General features: G+C 44.4%; 1 protein-coding gene across 1 annotated transcript in view; it reads right to left on the minus strand.

Moving 5' to 3' along the window:
• ankmy1 (ankyrin repeat and MYND domain containing 1) overlaps positions 1–22,643 on the minus strand; it is a 95,306-nt gene that overhangs the window by 11,881 nt on the left and 60,782 nt on the right. The window contains exons 13-15 of the mRNA XM_060833954.1: positions 18,322–18,435; positions 12,558–12,723; positions 7,828–8,007 (exon numbers count right to left, since the gene is read on the minus strand). Of these exons, the coding sequence (XP_060689937.1) occupies positions 7,828–8,007; positions 12,558–12,723; positions 18,322–18,435 (460 nt within the window). The remainder of the gene's footprint in view (positions 1–7,827; positions 8,008–12,557; positions 12,724–18,321; positions 18,436–22,643) is intronic.

A 22,643-nucleotide genomic window follows, 5' to 3' on the forward strand; every position in this document is an offset into this window, starting at 1 on the left:
CATCGGCGGTCCCTCACAGATGAGGACGACTCTCTTCCACTGTTAGGGTGAGTCCATAGCTGGCAATACAGACCGTGTGCTACCACAAGCTCTGTTACACTTGGGGCAGGTGATGGTCTTGGGTAATGGGTGGGTGGTGTGGAAGGGCGCTCCTTTCGCTGTTTCCCCCCCCCGGCTTCCCCTCTGTCCCGATGGCAAGTCTCAAGGTGGTCCATGCCTTCCTGGGTGCTCCTCCTCCACCTCGGACCTTCTAGGGCCCGTGATTCCCAGGTGTCTGTGGGAATGCTGCACTTCGCCAGTGAGACCTTGAGGGTATCCCTGAAGCACTTCCATCGACGACCTGGGGCTTGCCTGCTGTTCCGGAGCTGGGAGTACAATTAACACATGTATCCTCACTGTGTCACTTTTTGTTTCTCAAGAGGGCAGCAATTCAAGTGATGGCCTTTGACCTTTCAGCTCGAATTTGCAAGAAGATCCCAGTTAAGGTAGATAATGAGGGATAGCTTTGCCTGTCATTTCTCATTTGAGTGGCTATGGCAGGGGGGTTTGGTGGACCAAGAAGGAAGAGAGCGGATTAACCCCTCAGGTAAAATATTGTTTTTATTTTGAGCTAATTACACAGCTAAGTGGATAGGTGGGAGGCATGTTCACTGCATCCTTCTCAGCTTGGTATTCATGAGTGGGTAAAAGGCCAAATTGTGGAGTGGCAGGCGGGCACAGGAAGGTCGTCCTGCACTTGGTCTTTCCAGGCTTCACCGTTTGTCTGATATATTTATAAGGGACCTGGAGTGCACTTCACTCTCTGCAATAGGAGCACCACCACCACACCTCTGCTCATCGCCCCCATCCATCCCTGGCGACTAAGCAAAAAACACAGCCACATGTTACCAATAGGGCAGGACTTATGCAGTTAATGGTGGGGTCCTCGGGCATGTTGCTGAATAGAGACCTAGGGGCGCAGGTTCATAGTTCCTTGAAAGTGAAGTTGCAGGTAGACAGGGTGGTGAATAAGGCACTTGGCAAACTTGCCTTAATTGATCATAGCATTGAGTTTAGGAGTTGGGACATCATATTGCAGCTGTACAGGATATTGGTTAGACCACTTTTGGAAAACTGCATTCAATTCTAGTGTCCCTGCTACAGGAAAGATGTTTTTAAACTTTAAGACATTCAGAAAAGGTTTACAAGTATGTTGCTGGAGTTGGAGGGTTTGAGCTATAGGGAGAGGCTGAATAGGCTGGGGTTGTTTTCCCTGGAGTGTTGGAGGCTGAAGGGTGACTTTACAGAAGTTTATAAAACTTTAAGGGACATGGACAAGGTCTTTTTCCCAGGGGAGGGGTGTTCAAAACCAGAGGCATAGGTTTATAGTAAGAGGGAAAAGATTTAAATGGGACCTGAGGGGATATCTTATCACACAGATGGTGGTGCATATATGGAATGAGCTGCCAGGGGAAGTGGTGGAGGCTGGTACAATTTCAACATTTAAAAGGCATATGGATGGGTATATGAATAGGAAGGGTTTAGAGGAATATGGGCCAAGTGCTGGCAAATGGGACAAGATTAGGTTAGGATATCTAGTCAGTGCAGACAAGTTGGACCAAAGCATCTGTTTCTGTGCTGCATAACTCTGTGGTTCTGTGACCTCCTGAAGGTTGAAAGGGAGACAAGGGAAGTTCTATTCCCTGTGAGTGGCAACAAGATGCCACCTCAGCTGGCGAAGTCAGCCTGGACAGAGGTGGGTGAGGAAGTTAGTGCCCACGGGGCAGTTCAAGAGAACCTGGTTCCAGTGCCACAAGAAGATAATTGACCAGCTGCACTCTGCCAGGGCCTGTGCCAGTATCTTCGAGTAAAAAATGAGGTCTGCAGATGCTGGAGATCACAGCTGCAAATGTGTTGCTGGTCAAAGCACAGCAGGCCAGGCAGCATCTCAGGAATAGAGAATTCGACGTTTCGAGCATAAGCCCTTCATCAGGAATAAGAGAGAGAGCCAAGCAGGCTAAGATAAAAGGTAGGGAGGAGGGACTAGGGGGAGGGGCGATGGAGGTGGGATAGGTGGAAGGAGGTCAAGGTGAGGGTGATAGGCCGGAGTGGGGTGGGGGTGGAGAGGTCAGGAAGAGGATTGCAGGTTAGGAGGGCGGTGCTGAGTTGAGGGAACCGACTGAGACAAGGTGGAGGGAGGGGAAATGAGGAAACTGGAGAAATCTAAATTCATACCTTGTGGTTGGAGGGTTCCCAGACGGAAGATGAGGCGCTCCTCCTCCAGCCGTCGTGTTGTTATGTTCTGCCGGTGGAGGAGTCCAAGGACCTGCATGTCCTCGGTGGAGTGGGAGGGAGAGTTAAAGTGTTGAGCCACGGGGTGGTTGGGTTGGTTGGTTCGGGCAGCCCGGAGGTGTTCTCTGAAGCGTTCCGCAAGTAAGCGGCCTGTCTCACCAATATAGAGGAGGCCACATCGGGTGCAGCAGATGCAATAGATAGTATCTGCTGAGTGTGAATTAACGTAGTAAGATTGGCACTGCAGAGGATGTTCACACTCAAGACTGAACATTAGGCATCTCCATCAGATGCCCCTCATGGGAAATTAATGTCATTGTGTTGGAGCAATAATAGTTTGAGAGCAGCATGACCTCTCACATTTTAGTATTCACCCTTCAAATATAAAGGGTGCTCCAACACTCAGCAGCTCATGTACACATCTGACAGGTTTTTATCAAAGGCATCATGGGACAAGGAGATGACCATGACGTGTGGCCTTTTGGGTTCAGCCCTACTTGTCTGCCCTGGTCAAGTTGACTGGCGTCAGCCAATGCCATTACCTCGCTTAGAAGGCACAGTCAGGCTTCCCACAGCTCCTGCCAACGCTGTAAGTGTTTAACAACAAAAAGCCAGACTGAGACTTCTCACGAGTTGACCAACAGGGAGAGGCTTCACACCTTAAACAAAAAGAGTTTAAACATTAGTGTAAAAATAACAACTTGATTTTTTTTGAAGGAAAGGTTGGTGAAAGATGGCTGCTTTCTCACTGGTGAGGGAGATGACTGGTGGGGGTTTTAACCTGAGGGTTAGCACCACTTCAGGGAAGGACTCGTCAGAGGTTGGGAGTTGGGGCCTTTGTGGTGACCTCAAGCAGTCTAGGACTTGAAGGCATCCTGTGGGTGTCATTCTGTGTTGCGAACCACATGAGCTAACCAGAAGCTCACTGGAGCATGAAGACTACCCGGTCAGGTTGGCATCTCATTGATTTCTCATCGGTTTGATGACCAGACGGGCCTCATGATTTTACTGAACAAAGTTTGTGCAATTGACCCTCCTCCAGTGGGGCTGGGCTCTCACCATTATTCATGACACGTTAATGTAGAGCAAGTAGGTTCACGCCCGATCCCTCTGGGGGAAATCTGACCCAGCCTGAATGTTTATGAGACGGTTATGTATGGCTTCCTGCCCATCCCTTCCAAACGCTGAAATGGTACAACTGTGCCTCCCTGTCCAACTTGACCCAGGGTCAACAGGTGCCCACTGTTACGGGTTGTCCCGAAAACTGCAGGAATATTCGGGTGGGTGAAGCCCATCAGACGGAAGCTGCCATTTCACCACCCTGCTCATGCCATGCTGCATCACCAAGATCAAGACACTGTGTAACCGGGAAACTGCTTCACTCAGTCGGGCTCCCACATTACTCAGTGCCACGACTGGAGACGGGGTCGCCTGCTAGGCTTCCTTCAGACCCTGCATTAATATAGCGCCTCTCTCAACGTAGCAAATTGATTGACGGCCAGTTGAGCACTTTCCATAGTGGCTGCTGTGATACAGGAAATACAGCAGATAGCTAGGCTCCACAAGCAGCAGTCATAAACAAAAAGGCCATCCCTTTATCAGCTGCGGGACAAATACTGGCCCAGGACACTGGACAGAACCTGTCAGCTCGCCTCCAACACCGTGCTGAAGGGTCTAACCAAGAGGGAAGTACCTGCAAGGCAGCAAGCAGGTCTGAGAGGGAGGGCAGCACCCACCCTGGAATGCCAGTCTCAATCTTATACTGCACTCTGTAGAGCAGAGCTTCAAGGTCAAAGTCACATACTGAACAGGGCGAGACTGCTACTGACTGACCCTAATGTGCAGGCGGATATAGCTAAGAATGTAACATGTCATCACTCATACAGCAGGATCTGCTTGGCACCCATGTGCCACATTTGCCAGACAGGAGAAAACCTACTGGCACAAGCCTGGTAGAAAATATACACAATGAAAGAGGTGCCACCATGGGAAGAAAAGGTAAAAATATCAGACAAATAGTTAAGAAATGGCTTCTGCTTACTAGGTTTCCACAGGAATTTCAAAGTACTCATTGGGTGTGAATTATATTCTGATAGTATCAATTGAGGTCACATGCATGTTTATATACTGTACACACAGGAGACATCCACTGGACACCATGGGGGATGCAGTACGTCAACTCTGCCCCATAACAACATTTTCATTTTGTCTTAAATTGGCAGGCACTACCCATGACAGAGCAGCCTAGCTCTGCCCAGAGCAACGTCAAAGCCTGTTCACGATTGAGACACTTTGCAGGGCTGGTAGGTACAGTTGAGGAAGTAGTCATTGAAATGGACAATCCTTTCAAATGGAGAACCATTCATCTGCACTTTTTTAAACCAACCTTAAAGCAACACCATTGACACTGGGATTGAGGGAGGGGGGAAGGTACGCTCGATCCCTACAGGTCTATGTGGATGATAAATGTTTCAAAGCACTGGACACAACCTTGGAATAGGTTCACCGAGAATGATCCCTGGAATGAAAGGCTCAACATATGAGAAACGTTTGAGAACTCTGGGACTAAACCCGAAGGATGAGAGGGGATCTGACTGAAACTTGCAGAATACTGAACGGCCTGGACAGAGTGGACTTTGGGAAGATGTTTTCATTGGCAGGAGAGATGAGGACCTGTGGACACATCGTTAGGGTAATGGGAAGACCCTTTAGAACAGAGTTAAGGAGAAACCTTTTCAGCCAGAGAGTGGTGAATCTGTCAAATTCATTGCCACAGAAGGCTGTTGAGACCAGGAGATTGAGTGTATTTAAGACCGAGATTGATAAGTTCTTGATTGCCAAGGTGATCAAAGTTATGGGGACAAAGGAGGAAAATGGAGTCAAAAAACCTATAGCCATGATTGAGTGGCTGAGCAGAACTCAATGGGGTGAATGGCCTAATTTCTGCTCCTATGTCTTATGGTCCGATTGAAGGTTATAGGTTCAGGTCCCTTTTTGAGACCTCTGGACAGACACTCCACTGCAACAGTGAGGGAGTGCTGCATTGCCTGAGGTACCCGCATTCAATTGTAACTTTAAACAGAAGCTCTCGGTACCCTCTCGGTGGATGCAGAAGATCCCATTGTGTCATTTCGAAGAAGACGCAGGGGGTTTCATTTCAGTGTACTGATCAAAATTTATCTCTCAACAGCCACAAAATAACCCGATCATGATGGGGGGGGACAGTGCTAGTTGCAAATGATGTTTTTCCCCTATTACAAAGCTCCGACATTTCCAAAAGGATGACGCGATTACCTCCAGTGCATTTGAAATGTCCTGAGGCCACGATTGGTGTAAGCAAATGCAAGAACTTTCCTTGTCACTCATGCGCACACACTTTGGCAAGGAGAGGTGTAAAGGGGGCTGTTCAAATCACATCTGACCCAGCAGAATTTGGGAAAGGTACGTTGCTGGAGATAAAGAGGATTAACAGTTGTGCACCCTCAGAGTGAGTGCTTGGTTTATATATGTGACTGGATTTGGCGCAAGAATCCGGGAGAATGTGTTCATACGTTAAAGCAGGACAGTTAGCAAACAGTGGAGTAGACTAGAAAAGACTGGGGATCAGTGCAATGGGGAGATAGGTAGAGGATTGCGAGGACGGAAAAAGAAGGACTGAAATTGTGTACACACAATAGAAAAATTCGAGTTAATGAATCAAAGGGTTCAGATAAATAAATCGCTGCAAGTTCAGATGGATGACACATTATAAGATGGCCAGTGACAATAAAAATATTTTAACAGTAATACAAGAGTCATGAAATAATGATTTTTCACAAAGCAAATGTGACATATTGTTCAAGTACTGTGTTTTTGATACTCTGCTATTAGAATGGTCATTCAAGGCAAAGACATTGCGTAGAATAGATTTAGCAGGATAATATCATGTGTTGAAAAACTATTGTCATGAGGTTAGATTTAAGATGCTGCGAATACTTTTAAGGCAAAGGGGAGATTTTTCAGGAACACAGAGTTGCTGCAGCCCAGATGGAGGCCATCCATTCCATCATCTGTGTGAACTCTCTCTGATTTACCAACTCACCTTGTGCCATGAAGTGAAGATTTTTAAACGATGATGGTCTTGTAGGTGTACGTTGGAGAGGAGGAAAAGCTATTATCCCTGGGTCATCAGCTTACAGTTCTCATTGAAGACATGACAAACTGGAAATGTAATTCTGTAACCCCTTGTTAACCCATGGAATGTTTATCATTGAAGCAGAAACTATTGAAACATTTAAGATAAAACTGGGTAAATATTGGAAGCAATGGAACAAACAGGACAGTGGGGAAATAGGCAGCACTGTGTGATTCAGTATGAACTGATCTGGCATGGGTTGGCATGGACAGTTTGGTCTGAATGGCCTCTTGCTGTGCTGAATATTGCTTGTGGTTCAGCGGCTTAGGCAATTCAGAACTTGGATGTAACAATGTTGGGTACGGCAGCCAACTCAAAGAATCACAGAACCCTACAGTGTGGAAGTAGGCCATTTGGCCCATCAAGTCTGCATTAACTCTCTGAAGAGCATCCCACCAGATTCATCCCCCCGCCTATGCCCATAACCTGTATTTCCCATGACTAATGCACATCCATGGACACAATGGGCAATTAAACTTGGCAAGTCCACCTAACCTGCACACCTTTGGACTATAGAAGGTAATCGGAGCACCCCAGAGGAAACCCACGCAGACACGGGGAGAATGTGCAAACTCCACACAGACAGTCACCCAAGGGTGGAATCAAACCTGGGTCCCTGGCACTGTGAGAGAGCAGTGCCAACCACTGAGCACTTTGTCCATTTAGTTTAAATGCTGAGACTTCCAGGAAAATTTGGACAATATCCACATCATCCAACCCAATTCCATGAGGGAACAACCACTTCAAGTGACTCAGAAGTGACAGCTCCGGCAGTTCCAATCTTATTGCCACATTGTGAAGGAGAATCCCGTTGTTTTCACAAACTGAATTCATGCATTGTAGCAAAACAAAGAGAGAGAGAGAAAAAAAAAGCATACGCGTGTCAGGCTGAAAAATAAATTTTGAATTTAAAATGCTCCAGATCAATAATGAGAGAAGCAACTGGGCTGAGTAAGAGAATGATGGTGGATGTCAGGAGCCAGAGTCTATCTGCATGTAATTGTGAGCAGGCAATCAAAAACTACAGCCATTCAATGACTGAGACACTGATGAATGAGAAGACCCTAATAGAAAAGCAATCTCCTGCCTAATGGACTAACACACACACACAAAAAAACTCACATTGCAAAAATGAAGCCTCTTGTCATCAGAAACATACCAAATCCCTTGTGCCTGCCATACAATGAAGTGGGTGGTTGCACGAGGCATACAGAGGCATCAGCGGACATTTAAAACAAAGCAACGTAAAAACTGGCTGTCACTGCAGTAAATACAGGTCTCTTGATACAACTTTGCTGCTTCTACTTACAAGACTTTCAAAGCCCACACTCATTACCTGCCCGTCTCTACAATACTGGGGGATGTCTTGTTGTGAGGCTTACTTTGAGTGGTTGGCGTAGCTGTGTACAAAGTGCCACAGTTATACATAACTACGTAAACCAGGAGTTCCTCAGAGCCACTAGGTCCCGTCATAGAATCAGGAAGTGGGAGCCACTGGGTGGGTACATTGCACCTCTGCTGCTTTGTCTGAAAGCCCCATTCCCCTGCTGCCTTCCCGTACTCTGCAAATATTTCAAAGCATCCATTCAACTGCTGATGAACGAAGGGGAAAAGCCAATTAGATGTTTTTCTTTTTTGAGTCTGGCGTTATTAGGCCAGGTTTTCAACTCCAAATGGAAGTGGGATCCGAGGTACAAAACCCAGCACTCATTTGGAAGATAAAACAATTGTCCTCTCCAACCCACTCCATGCTGCTGGTGTGACCGTTTCTTGTGTTGGGAAGGGGCTTGGATGCACAACACAATGCACTATATACAACGTGAGAGTCCCCCATTGCAAGGACTACAGGTAAATTGTATTCCCTCCCGCATATTTGTTATATCTTCTGTTGTGGGTTTTGGAAGCCCTGAAGGATTCACCCACTTGGACTGTTCGTGACCATTGCAGGAAACCTGCTGAGGATTATGACAGGTTGGTGTAAAACATTTTGATTCTTTTACAGGTGACTGTCAAATGTTGTACTACAGACTAGACGCTGTAGTTCATCACAAGGATCAGTCCTGCGCTGGTAAGTTGAACCCTATTTTGATCAGCTTCATGTGTCCATTATCATGCATCACATCAGTTTTTTTTCCAAATATCGAAGGTGCTATATTGCATTAAAGATGTAAAATAAAAAGTAATAGAGTCTTACAGCAGGGAAACAGAGCTTTCAGTGGACCACAAACCCAAACTAGTCCCACCTGCCTGCGTTTGGCCCATATCTCTGCAAACATTTCCTATTCATGTATTTATCTAAATGTCTTTTGATTGTTGTAACTGCGCCTATTCCTATCACCTCATCTGGAAGTTCATTCCACGCACGAATCACTCTTCCTTGTAAAACAAAAATTCCCCTCATTTCTTTTTAAAATCTTTCTCCTCTCACTTAAAAATATGCCCCCTAGCCTTGAAATCCCCCATCCTAGGGACAAAAGCACCTGCCATTCACCTTACCTTTACTCCTTATAAGACCATCCCTCAACCTCCTACACTGCAGTGAAAAAGGTCCCAGCCTATCCAGCCTCTCCCGGTCACTCAAACCTTCCATCCCTGGCAATATCCTGGTAAACCGCTTCTGAACTCTCTCCAGCTTAATAAGATTCTTCCTGGAACAGGACCAGAACTGACACAGTACTTCCTCAAGCCTTGCCAGCTTCTGCTAACATGCGTGGTGCTGTGATTTAAATCAGCTGACAGTTCTGTCTTGTGAAACACAAATTCTTTTGGAAGTTGAAGATAAAGCTCTGCACTTGCTCCCCTCCATGGATGTACAGGCAGGCCACTTTGAAATGGAAAAGGGTTCCATTCTGCTCTCTCAATTTCGGGTAATGTGGCATGGAGCTTTCACAGCAATGACAGCAATAGCCATTACAGATGTCAGAGGGTTTGGGCAGCTTTGGCTCAATCAGTGGTTTATCCTTTCAAGCATGATTAACATTTTTAACAGCATGTAACAACATAACACACCTTTGATGTGGCTTCTTGTTTGTTTACAAGAGGCACGGAGGGATTTTGTTTTTCTGCTGCAGCTGGCTTTTTTTCTGTATCAATAATAGTGCTTGAATTGTTAAATTGCCCCAAGTCTTTTTTTCAATCCAATGACTTCAAAATAGTCCACAATTGCTAGACATGGGTCACGAGGACTGTACATAGTTGATACCGTGTGAGTGGCGACAGAGGATACATGGAATAGGGAATCATATGTGGGGAATCTGAGGGGATATGGGGTTTGCCGTGAGGTGGAGCAGAGTTTTGAATGATATTAGGGAAGTTGGGCTGCTATGTTGGAGGGTGAAGGTTAAGCCTCTAACAAACGTGTTCTCTACAGATGTAATCCTTTAGAAGAAAAAAGTTCTGGGTCACGCATGGGCTGGCTGAAATTTCCAGAAGTCACAAAATTGCATTGGTGGCGTTTTCCCATACCCATGTGAAAATCTGGCCCTTAATTTCCAGCAATTTATACATAGTTAGCTTCTGTGGTCAACTGGGATAGACAGGGAGGGATTCACGTATACATTAACATTTATATAGAGAGAGAGATTACAGGTGAAGAAACATAGACACATAGAAAATAAGTGCAGGAATGGGCCATTCAGCCCTTCCAGCCTGCATCCTCATTCTATATGATCACGGCTAATCCTGCCATCTCAGTATCCCGTTCCCACTTTCACTCCATTCCCCTTGATCCCTTTAAATGCAAGTGCCAGGTCCAGCTCCCTTCTGAACATATCTCACAAACTGGCTCCAACCCTTCCCATGGGAGAGAATTTCACAGGTTCACAACTCTCTGAGTGAAGAAATTCTTCCTCATTTCGGTCCTGAATAGCGTACCCTCATTCTCAGACTTTGACTCCTTGTTCGGGACTTCCCCAACATCGGGAACATTCTACTTGCATGTAGCCTGGCCAGTCTCAGCAGGATTTTATATGTTTCTATGAGATCCCACCTCATTCTTCTAAATTCCAGTGAGTACAAGCCCAGTTGATCCTGTCTTTCCTCATATCTCAGTCCTGCCATCCCGGGAATCAACCTTCACTGATTAATCTTCGCTGGGCTCCCTCAATAACAAGTATGTTGGAGGGAGGAAGCCGGTCACGAGAGGACACAGACTTAAAATAAAAAACAAAAGAACCATAACGGAGATGAAACCTTTTTTTTTAATGCAGTGAGTTTATATGATTTGGAGGATACTGCCTGAAAAGAAATAGCTTCCAGAAAGGAATTGTGTAGATGTTTGAAAAGGAGAAATCATTTCAGAGTGAAGAGGGAAGAGCAAGAGACAGCAACAAGTTGAATAGATAGTTCTTCCAAAGAGCTAGAACGGGCACAAAGGAATGATTGGCCTCCATCTGTGCTGTACAATTTTATTGGGCAGACATCCCAATAAAGAGCTTTGATGTGTCCTCCAGATCTGTACAGAGCAGTTTAGGGTACCTGTCACCACCTTATCTGACTGATTAATCCATTGTTACCACTCCTTGTATAAATTTCCTAGTTCTTTCAGATGACCATACAACATAAAACTGTCCCCCTACAATGTCGTCAACATAGGACCTGCAAAGAGATCACATTAAATGTACAGAGCAACCTTATCCCATGGCCCCCACCCTGCCCCCTCCATGAGCGAGGGTTAGACTCAAGGTGAAATTTGAGGTGGTGGATGTATTGGGTTAAATTCCAAAACTCATCCCTGTTCTCTGATAGATCCTAGCACTGAGCTGACAGCCTTCTTGAAATTGAAGTGGGTCTCCTCCTTCGTGCAATGGTTCCTGTATATTGGATAACCTCCCCCACCCATTCCTTTGGAGACAGCAATGTTGCCTTTTGTATTTTTGACTGTATCTTGGACTAATCCAATCATGGTTAATAGCTGCTGCTAGAGAGTGCTTGGGTTCTTTAGGGCAGCATGCTTATCTTGTGAATCAGATCCTTACCGTAACCCTGAAACCTTAGACTACTCCAATCTCCAAAAATAAAAGGAGGGGATGGTCTTTTCCTGATGACTAAGGCCATTACCCATCCAGGAAGTTTCATCTGGATATCAGGCCAGGAAGACTGCAGCAATTATGGCAATGCCACCGGACTAGGAAATTCAGACACTTAGATTAATGCTTTGATGGCAAAGACTCAAATCCCAATTCAGCAATCTAAATGCAATTAGTAAATCTGCAATGTAAAACTAGACTCAGTAATGGTGACCAAGATGATAATGATTGATTACTGTAAAAACCCAACCCCATCTAGGGAAAGACATGTGTTGGCCTTATCTGGTCTACGTGTGAGTCTGAACCACTCAGTTCAAGGGGCAACTAGGGATGGGCAACAAGTACTGGCCTTGTCAATCACACCCATATCCCACAACATAATTTTTTAAAAGTCCCATATGTCATTCAACTGGAAGTCAGTGGGAACCCTAACCCGAGCCCTAACACAAGCTGAGTCCACCCCTTTATGACTGGGAAAGCAGGAATTAGGTTAAAATGGGGGATTTCCATCTTTAGCTGCTCTCTCAGTATTTGTCAGGCAGTGCAGGCATGGAAGTTAGATTTTCAACCTGCCCAGTGAGCTTCAGCGGGGGGCCCCGTTCGCAGTGTGAGACTTGAACTCATTTGCGGATAGCCTCCTGGTTCAGCCTGGACAGTCGCTGCGGTTAGACCACGCTCCTCAGGTGGCAGGTTCAGGTGAGCAAAACACTCAATGCGACAACATAAAAAGGAAAGTGTCACCATATCAAATCACTTCAGTGTGGAAAGAGGCCATTCGGCTGAACCCCTAAAGAGCATCCTGCCCAGACCCATCCCTGTAACCCCACAAAGGTTTGCCCCATGCCTATATCATTTAACTCATCCATCCCTGGAGACTGCAGGCAATTTAGTGTGGCCAATCCACCTAACCTGCACATCTTTGGACTGTGGGAGGAAACCAGAGGTCCCAGAAGAAGCCCGCACAGACATAGCTAGAATGTGCAAACTCCACACAGACAGTCACCCAAGGTTGGAATCGAACCTGGGTCTCCTGTGCTGTGAGACAGCAGTGCTAACCACTGAGCCACCCACACGTCTCCACTGACCTTGCATGTTCTGCTGTATGATCTCCTCAAATCTCTTCCGTTCCATGGTGATGGTAGCCTTTCGAAACAGGTTGCTCAGAAAGTTGAGTAATTCACGGCGGGCATTATAGATTTCTCGCTCATTGTGTGTCAGGGCGTGGTAAGGTGTTTGCGATATTCTTGAATCCTGTGCACAAAATAACCGGGAGATGATCAATGTCGGGGAGTAGGACTTGCTACACCCAATCCTTTTGTATCAAGCTATGCATTTCACATTGTCTCCTGTTTCTGGTGGGATACTGGTCAAGAGTGGAAACGCATGTTCAGTTTCAGGACCGAGTTAGCACATGCCTTCAGCTCAGGGGCACTGAGTTCATTTACAATGTTTCTTCTGTCACCCACTGAGGTCAGATTGGCTCAGCCATAATACTATGTTGCTGGTCAAAGCTACTTTCTTCTGAGACACCTTAATGGTCTGGGGATAGTAGGAGCTTTCAAGGGTCTTCATAGATGGATGCCCCGACAATATGAGATTGCAGCAAGATCAAAGATCAGAGGAAGATTCTTCAGAACAAGAAGGGTCACAGGACCCAAAACGTTAACTCTGATTTCTCTCCCCAGGTGCTGCCAGACCTGCTGCGCTTTTTCAGCAATTTCTGTTTTTGGGTATTAAAAGGAATGGAAAAGCGCAGCAGGTCAGGCAGCATCCACGGAGCAGGAGAAGCGACGTTTCGGCCATGAGTCCTTCAGGCTCATGCCCGAAACGTCGATTCTCCTGCTCCTTGGATGCTGCCTGACCTGCTGCGCTTTTCCAGCAACACATTTTCAGCTCTGATCTCCAGCATCTGCAGTCCTCACTTTCTCCTATTAAAAAGAATGCTTTGTTTCTATTCTCGAGGCCAATCTAGGAGTGTTAGCTTCCAGTCACAGAAAAATTCACCATCTTCTTTCAATTCCTTACATTCCCGTGTGACCCATTTGTGGTTGTGGTACTGACAACAGAAGGTAGTATGTCACCTATGTTAGCAAATACTGGGGTAGCGCGCTGGAAATCCAGCTCCATTACTCCCAGAGTCATCACTAACTTGATTACCACCGAATTGCCCACTTCTATCTGACTCTCAAATTCATACAGAAAGTATGTGATTTCACCAGAACGGAACTGTTCATTGTAAACAAACTGCCCTTAGCCAATGGTAATGAAAAAGTATGAACGCCAGCTTAAAACCTTATAACTCTATCTCTTCTTAAGTACCGTTACATATATACCCATGGACAAAGGGATATGGATTTTATGGGTGGGGGGAAAGCAGGGATAATTTGGTTTGATAGTGCAATCTGGATTACAGGATCTGATGAGTTGTTTAAGGTTGATGTCTTCCAATTTCCTTGGATCTCTTTTGGTACTTTACTGATGACATGGGGTTATTTGCACTGATGTTCAGTCTTCCAGTCAGTGGTTGAGAATCGATCCTTTCAACCCTCTTGAAGGGTTCTCTCCCTTCCTTTAATAGGGGTATGACAGGATAAGGAGGGCGAGTTGGATAAGAACAGTCAGTAGGAGCTGGCTTTGAAGGTGAATGTCATACACAGGAGGTGGACAGACAGAGAGAGAGAAATAGATCTTGGTGGTTTACCTTCAGAGATTAGATTGTCTCTGCTAGCACAAGCAAGACTTCATCACCTGATCAGGGGCCAATCGAGATGCTGTCGTTAGATTGAGCTCTTGTGCACCCAGACAAAATAAACAACGGAAAGAGTAATCAAACCAGAGTCATGGTGCAAAATCCCCTTGAACACAAGAGAACTGGAGAGGATTTGTCTGGCTTTGCCGTGCCCTAATAGTAGCTCCTTGTGCATCTGTTCACTCTATTTCCTTTGCAGCTCCAGTACACTTGACATTTTAAAACTGTGGGTGAAAGTGACGGTAAAGGACTTTCACCTGAAACCTCGATCCTCCTGCTCCTCAGACGCTGCCTGACCTGCTGTGCTTTTCCAGCACCACACTCTCAGTTTTAAAACTGTAGCCATCCCCTTTCCACAGTTCCCTTCATTCAAAGCAGTATTTTCCCAGTTTTTGATCTACAGTCCGAATATATGTAAACTAACGAGATGTGATCTTGACGCTGGTCACAATGCAGCCATGTGTAATTGACCCACTGGCTATGCTGTGAACTCAGACGACCAACTCAAGACCCTGGAGAAGTACCGTCAACCCTGTTTGAGATGGATTCTCCTTTTCAGCTGGGAGATTAGGTGCATTAACACTAGTGGTGTTTGAAGCAGCTAATAGCACAGCATCCAGGCCATGACCATTGAAAACCAACTCCACCAGACCTGGGATGCCTGGGTTAACCTGAACTAAGTGGCTTATTTGAAGAGGGTTAGTATTTCTGCTCATCTAGCACCTCAAGGAGTAGTTAAGAGCATTATATTCAGGGCACTGAAAGGAAAGAGTGAGTATGCACAGGCAAGAGCCTTGGTACAGACTTTTCATTCTCCATTCTGATGACAATGGGTGAGAGTTTTGACACCTGATGTTATCAGATGTGTTAGGTAAGAAAAAATGGTCAGCTAAAAAAAGATTGAACAGGCAGGAGCCCTTCTTCCTGGAAGACAGAAGGCTTAGGGGCGATCTGATAAAGAATTTTAAAACTATTGATCTTATTAAATATAGCAATGATGTTTCTTTACTCAGTGAGTCATGAGTTCATGGAATGCCCTGCCAGTAGCAGTGGTGGACTCTCACTCTTTATGGGCATTTAAACAGGCATTGGATAGGCATATGGAGGCTAGTGGGCTAGTGTAGGTTAGGTGGGCTTGGATTAGCGCAACATCGAGGGCCAAAGGGCCTGTACTGCGCTGCATTTTTCTATGTTCTATGTTATAGTCATTTGGAGGTCCAACCAGGATATCGGAAAGTCACAAACCAATTCTTCTTTACACAGATGGTGGCATCTCTGTGACAATGCTGTCACTTGAACAAGGTTATTTTGTCCTTGGGTTCTTTTAAGAGAAGTTGCAAAGGCAGAGATGCTGAAATGTCTATAAAATGGCAGGGCAGTGGCATTCTCCCAGTTCAGGTTTTTTGCTCTTGCTTCTTTTGTAGTTGTAACACTGAGAAGCTGCTACAGTCCAGAGAAAGGTTCCGTGCTTCAGCAGATGATTTTTGATAGACTTTTCTCCCTGAAATCACTTCTGCCTGTAAGAACCTGAGTTTGAATATATCTTTTGTCAAAGGATGTGTTTATGGGATGAATTGGAACGGCTCCTGAGTTAAGTTGCTGTGTTGGGTTGGTTAACTTTTCCAATAGTTAAGTTATTCTAAATTTTGATTTATTTTGTTTGTGTTTCAACAGTCGTGTTTAAATAAACTCTGCTTGCTTAAAGCTAAGTTGTTTGACCAGCTGCATCACACCCGGAATATCTGCTACTGAGTAACTGAGGTCAATTATGTACAGGTGTCAGAAAGCAGACTTAGTTGGAGCAAGATACCACTCAGCATTGCTCCACTAGTCAATAAGATCATAGTTAATCTGGTTGTGGTTTTTCCTGTCCACCCATTAGCACTTGTCTGTTAAAAATCTGTCTAATCTCAGCCTTGAATAAACTCGATAGTAGCCATGATGTAGAGGTGCCAGTGTTGGACTGGGGTGGACAATATCAGATGTCAGCCGACATCGGGTTATAGTCTAACTGATTTATTTGAAAGCACTAGCATTTGGAGCACTGCTCCATCTGACAAAGGAGCAACGCTCTGAAAGTTTCTGATTTGCAAGTAAACCTGTTGGACTATAACCTGGTGTCGTGTGACTTCTGACTTTGAATAAACTCAATGACCAAGTCACCCAGTGCTTTCTGTGGAAGAGAATTCTGCGTCTAATGGCTTCTTGAGAGAAAGCAGGAGCAGAGGAGCAGAAGTAATTACATTTCAGAGGAGACCGTGTAAGTGCATGAAGGAATGAAGACATGGTGATCAGGTGAGTCAATGTTGCGTGGGAGGAACATAAACATTAGCAAAATTGGGCTGAATGGCCTACATCTGGAGCGAAATATTCTGTGTAGTGTTTCTACTGTAACTGCTGTTCCTAAATGTTGGATCTAAGAGGAAGAACCTGGCCTTAAAGACTCCTGTCTGATTTTTCCATTGATAATTTACAGTGAATAGGAAAAGCCACATTCTGAACTCAAAGCAGACCAAGACTAATGAGACTATTCTTAACCCGATAATTAAGAAGGAGAATTAGATGCCACAATGCAGGAACAATAAAAAAAGGCAAGAGACAACCTAAAGTCAGGTAGACCTGAACAGAGAAGAGGCAAGTTCATGTCCTGGGTTAACTCACTGACATTGCGTTACAACAACTCCTCTAATACATTTGTGCATCAACACGCTGGCAAGAAAGGTGTGCATTTACATGGCACTTTTCAGATGGTCAAAAGTATTGCAAGAAGCAGTGATCAGATGAGCTGTTTATCGTGATTTTTGTTGAGGCATAGATGTTACCCGTGAATCACTTTAATTCACGAGGAGTGGGGATAGGGTGAGTAAGCAATGGTCATCTCTGTAAATCAGACCAGGCAAGAGTCCCATGCTCAGGGTCAAAGGTGGAACCACAGAGTTTTCATGAGTGATTGTGGGATGGCTAGAACCTTGAGGATCTAGTGCTGATTACTGAGAGTGTCCTTTGGGAAGAGGACTTCTGTTTTCTTTAATCACACATGAGGAAGGGAGAACAGGAAAACTACTTCCTTGATTAGTTTAACCTGGTCACATGGCTCATTGCCCATTGAAATTGAAAACGTGAGGCAACTACATGGATTTAAGAGGTACGTCGGGATAGGAGGGCATAGAAAAACTATTGATCGATTTATTGTTGTCACATGCCACAATACAGTGAAGAATATTGCTTTACGTGCTATCTAGACAGATCGTACTATCCAAAGTGCATCAGGTAATAGAACAGAGTGCAGGATAGTGTGTTACAGCCACAGAGAAGGTGCAGAGAGAGAGGCAGATCAGAATTAACGCTTGGGAGGTCTGTTCAAAAGTCTGATAACAGTGACAAGGAAGCTGTTCTTGAATCTGCTCATGCGTGTATTTAAACTTTTATATTTCCTGCCCAATGGAAGAGGGTGGAAGAGAGTATGACTGAGATGGGAGGGATCTTGATTATGTTGGTTACTTTCCAGAGGCAGTGGGCAGTATAGATGGAGTCAATGGAAGGGAGGCTGGTGTACATCATGGACTGGGCTGTGTTCACAACTCTATAATTTCTTGCAGTTTTGGGAAGAGCAGTTGCCATACCGTACTGTGCCACTATGGTGCATCTATAAAAGTTGGTAAGAATCTTTATGGACGTGCTGAATTTCGTTAGCCTCCCAAGGGAGCACAGGGCCTGCCTTCAGGCTGATCCCCAATACAAATATTGGTGAGGAAACCAGGAAAAATAGCCCCTTTCAGTGCTGTGGAATTCCTCAACAAGAGCTAGAGCGTGTTACTCATAAACATCCTCCTGAAGGACAGATCGAGCTCTGATTTAATGCTTCATCCGAGAGACAGTGCAGCACTTGAAGTGGTGGCTAGATCAGGCCTCTGTGGGGGATTTAAAGTCATGGCCTTCCAATCCAGACACAAGAGCAATACCAGTGAGCCCCAGCTGAAACATAGGCAGCTGTGAAAGCTATGATAGGATGTTGGATTACATGGGGGCGATGGGGTTGAGTGGGAATGAATGGCCTCTGAGGCCCTGAAATAAGTAAAGGGAAGATTGTGAGGATGTACCTGAAAATATTTGTAGTATGCATAATCCACAGCTGTTCCTACAGCTTGGTTGACCTGGGAGTTAAGAGTGATGGGCATCAAAATACTTGCTTTGGCTTCGAGCAACTTGTGGACCTGGAAAAAGAAAGAAACACAACATGCTAATTTTCTCTCGACCTTTTCAGCCTCCTCTCCATGAGCAACTTGAGGGACAGGGGGTTGGTGGGAGTCCCGCCCTGTCTCCAACACAATCTGAGTGGTGACCACATCTTTACTAAGCTGTGCCGATTGAGATCTGCAAATTACGTAACCCTCATTACAACACCTTAAACAGTATTACAGCGTGACACTACAACACCTTAAACAGTATTACAGCATGACAGTACATCTTAACCAGTCTTACAGTATGACATTACAACACCTTAAACAGTATTACAGCGTGACAGTACAACATCTTAACCAGTATTACAGTGTGACATTACAACACCTTAAACAGTATTATAACGTGACATTACAACACCTTAAACAGTATTACAGCGTGACACTACAACACCTTAACCATTATTACAGCGTGACACTACAACACCTTAACCAGTATTACAGCGTGACATTACAACACCTTAACCAATGATATCACAGTCTGACATTACAACACCTTAACCAATGATATCACGGTGTGACCCTACACCACCTTAAACAGTATTACAGCGTGACATTACAACACCTTAACCAATGATATCACGGTGTGACATTACATCACCTTAACCAATGATATCATGGTGTGACATTACAACACCTTAAACAGTATTACAGTCTGATATTACAATACCTTAACCAATGATATCACAGTGCGACATTACAACAACTTAAACCATATTATAGTGTGACATTACAATATTTTAACCAATGATATCACAGTGCAATATTACAACACTTTAAACAGTATTACAGTCTGATATTACAACACCTTAACCAATTATATCACATGGTTACAGTATAACACCTTCAACAATTATATCACGGTGTTGACAGTACAACACCTTAAACAATATTACAGCATGACATTACAACACCTTAATCAATGATAGCTCAGTGTGACATTACAACATCTTATACAGTATCACAGCATGACATTACAATATCTTAACCAATGATATCACAGTGTGACAATACAACACCTTAACCAATGATATCACGGTGTGACAGTGCAACACCTTAAACAGTATCACAGCATGACATTACAATACCTTAACCAATTATATCACGGTGTGACAATACAACAGCTTAACCAATGATATCACAGTGTGACAGTACAACACCTTAAACAGTATTACAGTCTGGCATTACAACACCTTAACCAATTATATCACATGGTGACAGTATAACACCTTAAACAATATTACAGCATGACATTACAACACCTTAATCAATGATAGCTCAGTGTGACATTACAACACCTTAATCAATGATATCACAGTGTGACATTACAACATCTTAACCAGTATTACAGCGTGACATTACAATACCTTAACCAGTATTTCGACGTGACATTAAAACACCTTAACCAGTATTACAGCGTGACATTACAACACCTTAACCAATGATATCACAGTCTGACATTACAACACCTTAACCAATGATATAACGATGTGACATTACACCACCTTAAACAGTATTACAGCGTGACATTACAACACCTTAACCAATGATATCACGGTGTGAAATTACAACATCTTAAACAGTATTATAGTCTGATATTACAATACCTTAACCAATGATATCATGGTGTGACAATACAACACCTTAACCAATGATATCACAGTGTGACAGTACAATACCTTAAACAGTATTACAGTTTGATATTACAACACCTTAACCAATGATATCACAGTGTGACAGTACAACACCTTAAACATTATTGCAGTCTGACATTGCAACACCTTAACCAAGTATATCACATGGTGACAGTACAACACCTTAAACAATGATATCATGGTGTGACAGTACAACACCTAAAACAATATTTACAGTCTGACATTACAACACCTTAACCAATTATATCACAGTGTGACATTATGCAACCACGATCTACAATATTACAAAGTCAGAAGTCACATGACCACCAGGTTATAGTCTCACTAGTTCATTTGAAATCACAAGCTTTCAGAGCACTGCTCTTTCATCAAAACTCAAACCCAAAACCTCAAACAACAATATCAGTGTGACATTAAGCAACCCTTACATTACGTATCACGAATATGAGATTTCATAAGACTGCACATGTGTTACTGCACGAACATCCTAAATAGGGAAATGCTCCCATTGTAAAAGGCACTCAAACATCAGTACCAGGCTGCAGGTGAAACCCACACTGGTCATGTGCAGGTTATGCTGAGTGTCATGGGCAGCACAGAGCTCAACAGGAAATGGATAAACCAGCAGCAGCAGGGTACTGTACCTCATTTTATACACTGGAAATAGGACTAGGCCATTTGGCCCTTTGAGCTTGCTCCATTATTCACGAGGATCATGGTTGGTCTGACATTCCTCACATCCACTTTCCTGTCCTTTCTTCATAACCTTTGATTCGCCAACAGATCAAGAATCTACCTCAGCCTTAAATATTGCACAAGGACTCTGCCCTTACAGCTCTCTGTAGCAAAGAGTTCTAAAGACTCATAATCCTCTGAGGGAAGAAAATCCTCCCCATCTCAGTTTCATTTGGTGCCCCTTTATTCTGAGACTATGTCCTTTGGTCCTACACTCTCCCATGAGCGGAAACATCCCCTGTTGTTCTGATCAGGCCAGACCCCCTCAAAACATGTCAAGAAGGTAGCCCAGACCCTAACTTCCCTCGTTGTTTTAAGCAGGGTATAGTAGATATTCCAGGAGGGATGCAGCTGGCCCAACTATTTAGTTTTAAGCAAAACAGAGTTTATTTACAAGAAAGGGCGGCAGGGTGGCTCAGTGGTTAGCACTGCTGCCTCACAGCGCCAGAGACCCGGGTTCAGTTCCCGCCTCGGGCAACTGTCTGTGTGGAGTTTGCACATTCTCCCGGCGTCTGCGCAGGTTTCCTCCGGGTGCTCCAGTTTCCTCCCACAGTCCAAAGATGTGCAGGTTCAGGTGAATTGGCCATGCTAAATTGTCCATAGTGTTAGATGCATTAGTCAGGGTGGGTTGATCTTTGGAGGGTCAGTGTAGACTTGTTGGGCTGAAGGGCCTGTTTCCACACTGTAGGGAATCTAATCTAGTCTAAAAACAAATTACCTGATGAAACACTAAGAAAACAGAATACAGGATAACCTAATCTATCCGAAAACCAAACAGATTATCCCCTTTTAATGATGCTTTTTCAAATTCCTGCAACTATCTCCACAACATTCCTTGGCAAAAAAGGTAAAATCAAACACAGGATCTTACAGGAGAGAGAAATGGCAGACAGATTCAGCATGGAACAATTCTTCCATAGAACTGTTTCTTTGACCAGCTTAAACTGAACAGCCAGATTGCTAAAACCATCCAAACCAGAGTTGAGCTGAGCTGGGAGAACTGGTCACTCCTTTTTCATTATTGATGCGATTTGTTTTAGTTTGAAAGCCATTTTCCTGAGGCAGTATCTGTTACCTATAATCAAACTGGCCCTAAAACCCATCCAAGCCAGACCTCTCAGCAACTCTGCTTCATACAGCACTTTTGAAAAAAGCCAAGGACAACATAACCTTGTTAAAGGAGCAGCATCATCACAATGTCAGGCCCCTTTGGAATCCTATATCTTTCAGTAACGTCATCTCTCATTCTTCTAAACCCCAGTGAGTTTAGAATCTAGTTGAGAGTCCCAAATGGTTTAGCCTTTACTCATAAGACAATCCCTCCGTACCAGGGACCATCCTCATCAACCACCTCTGACTGCCTCCAGGGAAATAATATCTTTCCTTAAAAAGGGGACCCAAACTGCTCACAGTAGTGGTCTCACCAGCACCTTGTACGGTTGCAGTAAGACATCCCTACTCTTATACTCCAATCCCTTTGTATTAAGGGCCATCAAGCCCATTCGCCTCCCTGCCCATTAGACTACCTGCTGCCCCGTGTGTGTGAGCTTTGTATTTTGTGCACAAGTACCCCAAGTCTCTTTGTGTTGCAGCTTTCTGCACTGTCGCGACATTTAAATAATACTCTGCTCTTTTGTTCGCCTTTCCAAAATGAACAACTTTGCATTTTCCCACAATACACTTCATTTGCCAACTTTTTGCCCACTTACTCAACCTTACAGTGTGCATCCTTCTTGCAAACTGCCTTTTCATCTAGGTTTGTGTTGTCTGCAAAACAGGCTACAGCACATTCAC

Source organism: Hemiscyllium ocellatum, chromosome 13 (assembly GCF_020745735.1).
Source record: "Hemiscyllium ocellatum isolate sHemOce1 chromosome 13, sHemOce1.pat.X.cur, whole genome shotgun sequence".
In the NCBI taxonomy this organism is placed as follows: Eukaryota; Metazoa; Chordata; class Chondrichthyes; order Orectolobiformes; family Hemiscylliidae; genus Hemiscyllium; species Hemiscyllium ocellatum.